The 10,144-nt window shown below is 46.5% G+C and overlaps 2 protein-coding genes across 5 annotated transcripts in view; one reads left to right on the top strand and one right to left on the bottom strand.

Moving 5' to 3' along the window:
- ENY2 (ENY2, transcription and export complex 2 subunit) overlaps positions 1-2,017 on the bottom strand; it is a 10,318-nt gene extending 8,301 nt beyond the window's left edge. The window contains exons 1-2 of one of the 4 annotated variants that reach the window (XM_019528079.1): positions 1,943-2,017; positions 1,177-1,272 (exon numbers count right to left, since the gene is read on the bottom strand). In XM_019528079.1, coding sequence (XP_019383624.1) covers positions 1,177-1,244 — 68 coding nt within the window. In that variant the 5' untranslated portion in view covers positions 1,245-1,272; positions 1,943-2,017. The other 3 variants (XM_019528077.1, XM_019528078.1, XM_019528080.1) reach the window with 3 other exon arrangements.
- A 168-nt stretch (positions 2,018-2,185) lies between these two features.
- Positions 2,186-10,144, top strand: part of NUDCD1 (NudC domain containing 1) — a 193,096-nt gene continuing 185,137 nt past the window's right edge. The window contains exon 1 of the mRNA XM_019528076.1: positions 2,186-2,366. Within this exon, the coding sequence (XP_019383621.1) occupies positions 2,249-2,366 (118 nt within the window). The 5' untranslated portion in view covers positions 2,186-2,248. The remainder of the gene's footprint in view (positions 2,367-10,144) is intronic.

Genomic DNA, 10,144 nt, shown 5'->3' with positions numbered 1-10,144 from the left:
TCTTGTAAGAATTCTGGACCCACAAATTATTTTAGTTATATGCAACAGAGGCCTAACTGCACATTAACTCATGCTGGCAAGTAAAATAATATCATATCCCAAAAAATCCAGAATAGCCTCAGGTTAAAGTAAGCAGTTTTCACTTAAAGGGATGTGATTTTGAAAAAATGCTTGAAAACTGTTTTCAATGGAGGCTCAAAGTAGGCAGTAAACATCCCTGTTATATTTTTACCATCAGATAGACTTTGCAAACAGAGAGGGAAGTGCAGCATTCCACTTCAGCACAATTAGCCCGAGTGGCCCAAAACAGGCGATTCAAGACCAAACAGAGGACCCTGATTACTTTTTAAAAATCTGTTCAATAATATTATATAATATGCTCCTCATTTTTCCTGCCAGAGGCCCCTTTATTTTGATTTAAGAGCAATACTGTTTTCACACAACACACTTTCAAGGATCCCCGCAGAAAACACAAACTCTTTCAAAGCACTGACTACTCTAAAAAGAGTCACAACTAGGAAAGGAACTAATCAAACACAGCTTGATTGTGATTCACAAAACAAACAAGCATTAGGAAACAAGTGTCAATGGCATGATAAGGATAGAGTTGGAGATCTAATGATACATGGCATTATGAATATCACCTGAGAGAAAAGGGAAAAGATTGCAGATGTTAAGTGCATGAGAAAACAAAACGCTAATCCAGAGGAGTGAAACGCCATAGAGAAATAAGAACTGTGGCCTCATCTAACTGCTCATTCGCTTTTAAGCAGTTCACAGGAATAGTAAGAGACCATTCAGATTTCAACATGTGGGAGAAGAAAGGTAAGTGCAGGACACTGCATCTGCCCTGAAAGAAGCAATAGAGATCTGCAATCTCTTTGCTTAACAACATAATCAAGAAAACACTAGCAAAAGTTTTTATTTGGAGTTCAGAAACCATATTTTCCACACATCTGATCATTTTACTTTTTTGTTCAATTAAACCCTGACTACAAAGGTTATTATAATTTTACTTTATTTCTGAATAATTTATTTTAATTAACTCTTCCAATATAACGAATAATCCTAATCAATGGTTGAGAATCGAGAGTGATTTTTCTTTCCTCCTTTCAGGCATCATTCATGCAATACTGATTGTACAACCCATATGAAGAGGAAGAAAAGTCTACTTACCGCTCACGTTCTCCTGTTTCTATTAGTTTTTGGTTTATAGTTGCTCTCATCTGTGCATCTTTATTCATTTTGCAAATCTAAATTTCCACAACAAATCTGTAAAATATCAGATGAGATTTTAACAGCATTACTTACATCTTTTGCAACAGACTAAGAGAAAAAACCCTATCAAATTAAATTATATTTTTTTCCTTTGGATCTCTAGTTTTCTAAATACAATTCCACTTAGAACAAAGTAGCTCAGATGATTGAAGAGCTGTAGCAAGCAAGCACATGTTTACTGCAGAAAGAACAAACGCTGCTATGGTCAACAGGGTCATCATACAAGTACATTCCCACTGACCCCAGAGGAATGCGGTGGAAATTACTGCCCACCACCAACACGCAAGGGAACCATGTTATTTGTGGGCTGGCCCTGGGATTAGGGACCCCACCCGCACCCCATACATCTCAGGGGTTTCTGAACTCCTTCCAGTAGCTTCTTCCTGATCGGGGCTATTTCGCTGTTCCTTTTCCCCTCCCTTCTTCCCTGGGCACAAGCAGGCCGCCTGCGAAGTACTGTAGGTAACTTAAAACGTGCAAACCACCAAGGCGGCTTTTGGCCCCGCACTCGGCTCCGAAGCTGTTCGTCCCCCTGGAAGACCTGGCGCGGGACCTCAGCTCTCCCCTCCCGCAACTCGCTAGCGGGTCTGGGGCTGGCGGGGAGACCGCCTGTTGCTGCCCGAGCTCCCCTCCACCCGGGCCGGGGCGGTTGAGCGCCACCCACCCTCCGCGCGGCCCTGGCGACCGAGCGCGACGTCGCATCCCGGCAGCCCCCGCGTGCTGCGCGCGGGGGACGACGGAAAATGGAGTCCTGGTCTCTGTCCGTTCCGTTTCGGCGGCCCCACGAGCCCTCCCAGCATACCCTGCGCCCACAACTACAACGCCCAGCAACACTTCGGCCGGAAATGGTCGATCCCAGAATGCCTCGCGCTGCGCCGTGACTTCCGGCTTATCGTAGCTGCGGCGGCCGCTCCGAATTTGTCCTAGGAGCTGCGTCGGCTGCCGCGGGCGGAGCCGGGCCTGGCCGGGGATGGAGGCGGCGGCGAACTGCTCTCTGCGGCCCCAGCGCCTGCTGCTGGACCCCAATTTTGAGGGCTACAAGTTGTCGCTGGAGCCGCTGCCCTGCTACCAGCTGCGGCTCGACGCGGGTGAGGGTAGAGGGAGTGGGGCTGGGAGGGGGTGGTGAGCACAGCGGCAGCTTCGGTGTATCCCCGCACTGGCTTGGCTTCAGCGCCTCTCCATGTGCTGTTTGTCCTGTCCCCACAACCCTTCCCACTCCCTTCTGCCTCTGCCTTTGCACCCAACTTGCGGCTTCAGGCCAGGTCTGGCCCCCACTTGGCTGGCGGTGGGCAGGTGGTGAGGAGTAGAGGTGAGGTGGCAGGGGACAGCTGGGGGCCAAGGCTGTGGCGGGGGATGGACGCGGTCGGGACTGGCAGTGGCTCTGAGTCGGAGCTGAAGCAGTCCTCTGACCTCCCCACTTGTACTGGATCCAGGATGAAGGATTTCCCCCCTGTGTTTAAAGGGGGAGGGGGGAGCATAACAGGAGAGCCTTCTTTTCTGTCCCTTGGAGGAAGGGCAAGTGGAGTGGCAGAGTGGCTGCAACCTACAAGGTGCTCAGCCAAGGGGGCTGCGGGGCTGAGTCTGCAGATTGCAGACAGATGAACACTTGCCAGTTAAACAGAGAATGATTGGTGTGGTGGGCCAGTAGAGGATGCTCCTGCGCTGAGCCACCCATCTCCCTGTGCTAATCAACTACAGTAGTCACAATTTACACGAATTTAATTTACGCGAATTCGGCTTTACGTGCTCAGCTGCTGGGGCTGGCCACCGGGTATCAGCCAGGAAACCGCACATAGTGAGGTGCTGCGCAGTGCTGCTTGGTATTGTCTGCATGCGCCGGCATGGTGGGGGGTTGGGGAGCTCATGCTCAGCTGGCTGCCTTGTCTGGGCCTGGCGGCAGCAGTGGCTGCTTGGCATCGAGCTCGGCGATTTCAGCCATACGCGATTTCAACTATATGCGATGACCTAGGAACGTAACCCCTACGTAAGTTGTGATTGTACTGTACCAAGCTTTTGATGCCTCCCCAGGGGCACCAACTTCTGGGCCAGCCCCCCTCCTGGAGTGTCGTAGGCCAGCTGGGCACCGTCAGTGTATCAGTTTTATCACAGGCCAACTGGGCTGTTTGATTCAGTTTTGGATTGAGGAGGCAAAGTTGGGAGAGAAGCAAAGGCAAATTTATTGTAGCTTACACGCACGCAACAGTTAACCGAAAGATAAATGCAATAAGCAGATAATGCAGTATTAAATAGCTAATAGTAAATAATAACGGATAGATAAATCAATTCTGTCGCAGGTCAACTGGGCACTGTGAGGGTATTGGCCACTGGGCTGTTCAAAACAACAGATAGACAGACATGGGTTGGCAACTTATCAATAGTCCCTCAATGCCAGGTGCGCGTCAAGTGATTCCAGTAAAGTGAGGTGTCCCCGATCAACACTGTCAGAGGGTTACCGGGGAAGGTCCCTTGATCAGGATCCGATCCTCACTCACTTCGGGGGTCTGGAGTCCGGGAGTGGAACAGAAAAGACTGTTCTGTTCCCTCCTTCCTGCTAGTTATCTGATGCATGTGCTTTTTATACCTAGTCTTATGTTAATCTGTTGGCCTCAGAGCCACTCACAATGTTGCCCTATAGGTGTTACCCTATGGGATTGAAAGGTGTTAAAAATTATCATAAAAGGTTACTACTCAAACTGGGGTTTATCCAATAAGCAAATTATGATGCAGCACCTTTAGGTTTGAAATTGATATTACCCCGCCTACGCCCCAACCCCTTTTAGGTTTCATTTGAATGTTTTCTTGGGATGTGTTTTCCTGGGATGTGTTGGGTGTGCCAGGCAGTTGGATCCAGTTTTTTTATCACTAAAGCTGAACCCTGAGCAGAAACCTTTAGGTCAGCTAATCTCACAGCTACAGCTTTGCCTATGGGGCCCAGTCAGTTCCACGAACAGTTAATTTTATCATTTTGGTTAAACTTATGACAGACAAGTTACATATGCAGTTTACAAACTTACAAGCTTTATATTAACTAATATTACCTGTTTAGGCAAAATACTAGTTGCCTCCAAGAAGCACATATTTATTGCTTATTAATCCTTCTGGTTCTGGCTGTTACACTGGAGCACAGCTGCAAGCCTGGAATAACTGCTGCCACCACCTGGGGTCTGGTCTTTGTGTGGGCTTTGTGCCCCCCAGGGTACACAGGTCTTGTAGATCTTGAGGGTGCTTGACCCACTGTGAAATCTTGGGGTGTTTCCTTTAACCCAAAGCACAGAAAATAGCTTCCCTTAGTCAGCCGAGCAAAGAGAGCACGAAGGCGTGCCCAGTCCCGCTCAAGCATGTACCACAAAACTTGCTAAAGTGGATAGCTTTATTGAGTACAGAGGCTAGGCATGGGGAGCGGTACAAGTTAGAGAAGTAGCAACAGAATAACTCTGAGCAAATAGACCCAGCCTGATAGCCATTTGATCCACTTCTAGATTACTATAAACTACATTTCTATTTAAGTTGCTGGTAATTCAATACTTGTGGAGGGGCTGTTTTGTACTGCTGTTGTGAACTTATCACTAAGTTCCCACCAGAAGCAGACCCATTGGCTGCTGACTGGTACTTCCCAATGACATCACCTTCCCAGGTGAGAGGACTAGTCACATGACCTGCAGTGGTGGGAACTCTTAAGCAAAGAAAGAGAGAGCTATGGAATTTACAAGCCTGTTACCAAGGAGACCAGGTGTATCCAACAGCCACAGTTTGTAACCAAATGGGGAGGGTTTGGGCTGCTGCATTACAGCAGAGACAGACTGGCAGGTGATTTCTCCACAAGTGGTCCCTGGGCCCTATTAGTAACAAGCCAGGTCAGGTGACTGAAACAGGGTAGACCAAGGATCGTAGTAGGGAGGGAAAAACCTCATCATGGATTTGAGTAAAGATGGTAGATGGTTAGTGCTGTGGTATTAAGAGTCCTGAAACCAATGGGCTGCTGTCATTTTTAAGGCTTCTACAGGCTATTTCACTTTCACAGTGTTTGATTTGGCTGAATAGAATAAGTTACAAAGCAGAGGTGGTTAGTCGTGTCAGCTTGAAGTTGGGCAGAAGGCAGCACACAGGGTGCATCAGACCAGCTGGTGCCACGGGGAATTGGGCCTTGTAGGCAACAACGTATTTCATCAGATGCTTATCTGTAAAATGTCTTATCCAGTTGATAGCTTTACTTATAATGAATGTTAAGTCTGTGCATCTTTTTGTAGTTCAGTATGGAAGAAGAATTGTTTTTGAACACACAAAATTAGATTAGGTAAACACCCATGTAGTCTTAACTCTTGTTCCCCTTCTTTTTCTTCAAGGATGATAGTAGCTAATGAAAAACACTCCTGCATTTATTGCATATGCTGTAGCTGTGTTGTACAGTAAATATTTCTCTCCAAAATCTTGATGGCTTCATTACTGTACCTACTATTTAAATTTAAGCAAGTGAAGGAAGATTGGTCCATCCCTGTCAGCGTCACTTCCAGCCCAAGCTCCCCTTTCCATCCTATTAAACTGAGACACAAAAAGTTGTTCCTCATTTGCTGCTCTCATCTGCAGCATGCATGTATGAAGGGCAATGGCTTGCTGTTCGTAGGATAATAGGGCAGGAAGGGACCTCAAAAAGTCATCTATTCTAGCCCCATCTCAAGGCAGGATCACCTCCGACTGAACCATCCCAGTCAAGCGTCTGTGTAACTTGCTTTTGAAAATTTCCAGGGATGGAGATTCCACAGGTTCTCTAGGTAGCCTGTTCCAGTGCTTGTGCTCTCATAATCAAAAAGTTCTTCCTTGTCTCCAACCTTCGTTTCCCATGCTGCAGCTTGAGACCATGGCTCTTAGTCCTGTATCCTACAGCTGTGATAAACCATCTATCTCCATTCTCTTTAGGTATTTGAAGACTGTTACCAAGCCCAGGTCAGTCTTCTCTATTCCAAATTCAACTATTCCAAAAGTCTTTCATTCCTTTGCTCATAAGTAGGAACCTACTGAAATTGCAGTTGTGTGATTTTTCACAGAAATCATGAATTTTGGTGGGATCTGTGATTTTTAGTAGGCTCTCTGAGGAAAAAAATAAAATCAAGCTGTAAGAAGACAAAAGGGTGGGAAACCCTGGAGTCCTGAGTGGCCGGGGGGGAGGAGGAAGCAAATCAGAGACTGAGCCTGTGAGGTAGGCTCAGTCCAGGGCCAGTCAGAGAAGTGGGAGTGTTTTGGTGCCAGTTTTTAAAGCACCCACAGGCATGCTGTAGCCTGAGGAGGAGCAGGGATGGTAAGAAATCTTCTAAGAAGGCCAAACACATTTCAGCGCTGGGCTGTGTAAAATAGTATCATGCAGAGACCTTGCATGCAGATGGAGACAGACTTTTCTGTACCACCAGCAATGTAACTCTGGATGTGTTGAGGAAAAACCAACATAGATCAACACTTACAGTCCACGACACATGTGAAGTAGAAGGCTGTTGCAGAAGCTGAAGGTCAGAGTAAGAAACAAGCGATAGAGCCCTCCCTGTTTTAAGGCCATAGAAAGCAGCTTGGCAAGGCGAGAGGTGACGTTTTCCCTTGTGGAGGCTTTCACAGTGGTGAACATCCCACTGGAGAAACTTGATCATCCAAAGTTAAGGGACTACCTGAACCAAAATGTGCCAAATGCTGGCAGTTTTCTGTGTCCCAACAAGCTTCACCAAGACTATCTCTCTGCAGTGATTGCTTCATATGTACAGTCCACAAAGGCTGCCTTGGCAGAGTATGACTCCTCTTCTGTTGTGGCTGATGAAGCTACCGAGCGTCAGGTACGTGCTACACACTTTATTGGTCCTGGGGAGCTGGACAGCCCAGAACCTGCCTGTGTTGTTAAATGGAGCTGGTCCACCTTACATCTGTCTTTGTTTATTTTCCCTACCATGTCGGAAGCTATCATGAGGGTGACTGTCTGCTGTGGCGGGTACTTTAACAAGATAGCACTGTCAGACAGGAGTACTGATATGTACATGTGCAAGGCTTTCTCTGATGTGCTGTAAGGAATGCTGCCCACAGAACCTGCACGCACAGTTTCCCTGATGTGGAAAGTCTGGTGTCTTCCTTCAAGCACTGTCCAGGCTGTAAGGTCTGGTACAGGGGGTCTGTTGCCAGTCAGAATAGGGACTCAAATGGCAGTGTGTGCTGCTGCCACTCAAGCCTATGATCACAAGGTGGAATTTGTGGTTTATGGTCTGTTACTGTGCCAAACATATGCAATATTACCAGCACTCTGAGTGAGGAGCTGGAAATCACACAGAGCACAAAGTGCATGCATGAGATTTGCGATCTTTTAGGGCAAGATGACGTTCAAGATCACTTTGATACCACATGGTTCATGGAGCTCCTAATGCAGGTTGAAGGCTGGCAGGTTGTCATCCACTATGTACACAAGCAAATGGATTTGATAAGCTAGGATGAAGACTGGGCATCATAAGAACTGTCAAGCTGTTCGTGTGAAAAACAGTGGAGAAAGGACACCTGTTCTAGGCAATAGCTTTGAAGCTGAACCAGTACTACAGGTACGGCCCATCACTGTCTCATTGCAGTTCAGACAACTGGCTACCTCCTTTCTTAGTGTTGTTTGCATTTTGGACACCAATGGTGCTTGTTCTGAGTTGTGACTCTCAGTTGCTGAAAGCAATCCTGGGATGGGGGAAAGGGCATGACAACAAATGTGCTGCTTGTGTGAATTTTGCCAAAGAGTGCCAGATGCTTGTGCCTGTATTTTAGGACTCTGTGACCAGTTTCCACATCTTCATGCCCTGGCAAGACAGTGCCTCACCATTCCAGTGAATTCAGTAGACACTGAGCATGCTAACTCTGTATGAACAAGTGTTGCCTCACAGAGAGTGTGTGCAGAACTGCACCTGGATGCGCTATGCTCACGTTTAATAGCTAGCATGAAGTGCCTGTCTCAAGGTTAACATTCCATTTCAGTAAACTCTTTTTATATAATGTCTTTTAATAAAGTATATATAGTTGGTGTTAGTTGCAATTCATTTTGTGTACACACCTATATTTTAATAAGATATTTCAGTTTAGAGTTTAATTACTTAGATTGCTTAATAATATGTCAGTTAATGGTTTCGTGGCCTGAATCCCATGGTTAAGCCCACAGAAGCCATTAAGGGAAACACAGTTAAGCAATTTAAGTGGTGGTTTGGGGGCATCTGGTAATCTCCAGGGAGGAGGAGGACTGCTGGATCTCCTCAGCCAGAAGCATGGGATGGGCCCACTGCACTCAGCCTGTGAAAATGGCAGCTGGCCCTGGGATCTGCCTGTGAAATTGGCCAGCCTCTGCCTCAAGTTTTGTAGACTCCTACTCACTAGTTTTATTTTTGTCAGGCTCTTTCAAATCTGTCTACCACTTTCTTGAAGTGGGGGCCCCAAAACTGGACACAGTACTCCAGATGACAAATAGAGTGGAAGAATTGCTTCCCTTTATTTGCAAGTGGAATTGTTTTAATACAGCCTAGTTTCTTACCTGAATAAAGCTGCTCTGAGCCTTTATGGGTAGGAGGGCTTATGAATCTGAACAATAATAATATATTCTTGCCTTTTTTTGCAGCAAGAGCACACTTTTGGCTCATTTAGCTCATGGTCCACTGTGACTCTCAGGTCCTTTTCTGAAGCACTGCAGTACATCTAATCATTCCCCATTATGTATTTGTGCTTATTATATTCCAAGTGTAAAACTTTGCACTTGTCCTCACTGAATTTAATCTGATTGACTTCTCACTGTTTCTCCAATTTATCCAGGTAATTGTAGCTCCTAGCCTTACCCTTCAGAGTGTCTGCAACTCCACTCAACTTGGTGTCATCTACAGATTTGCTAAACATGGACTCAATCCCATTGTCCAAATTAGTAATGAAAATGTTAAGCAATACTGAACCCAGGCCAGAACCCTGGGGAACCTACTTGATGCATTCTCTCAACTAGATAGTGAGCTATTCATAACTACTGATCAAACATGATGATTCAGCCAGTCTTGTATCCACCTTGCAGTACTTCCATCTCATCTATTCTTGGTGAATTCATGTTGGCTGTTCCTGATCACCTCATACTCCTCCGAGTGCTTCAGAATAGATTCATTGGTGGCCTGCCCCACAATCTGTGAAGTCAGACTGCCTGGTCTTTAATTTCCATGTTCCTTCTCCCTTATCTTAAATGTGGGCACTGAGTAGCAAACTTCTTGCAATATTTAGCCTGAGCAGTTCACTGAATTTGAATTTGACCCCACATTCCCACCCATGCCCTAGCTCAGGGGCAGGCAGTTATTCTGGGTGGAGGGCCGTTTACTGAGGTTTTTTAGCAAGCCATTGAGGGACGCATGACAGGCATCTGGGGACAGATAAATATTTATTTTCTAAATTTTAGGGGCGCCATGGGCTAGATAGAATGGCTTGGCGGGCTGCATCTGGCCCACAGGCTGCATTTTGCCCACCCCTGCAGCTGTTTCTCCCACCTGTCTTCCCCCAACCTTTGTCAAATTTCCCTCTTCTCTGACATCACCATATACAGCAGTAGCATATGCTTTAACTTCATATCATAGTTCCATAGTTTCATAGATTTAGGGTCGGAAGGGACCTAGTAGATCTTCTAGCCCGACCCCCCGCCAGGGCGGGAGAACAACAAAAACCCCAAAACAAAAACAGGACTCAAATGAGTCCAGCCAGGTAGGCATCCAGCCTCTTCTTAAAGACCCCCAGGGTAGGGGCCAGCACCACTTCCCTTGGAAGTTGGTTCCAGCTCCTAGCCGCCCTAACTGTGAAGTAGTTTTTGCGGATGTCCAATCTATACCTCCTCTCCATCAACTTGTGCCCA

Source organism: Gavialis gangeticus, unplaced genomic scaffold, assembly GCF_001723915.1.
Source record: "Gavialis gangeticus isolate Ggan-Ray unplaced genomic scaffold, GavGan_comp1, whole genome shotgun sequence".
Taxonomy (NCBI): Eukaryota; Metazoa; Chordata; order Crocodylia; family Gavialidae; genus Gavialis; species Gavialis gangeticus.
The sequence above is the reverse complement of the archived record's forward strand: the minus strand, read 5'-3'. Positions and strand labels throughout refer to the sequence as shown.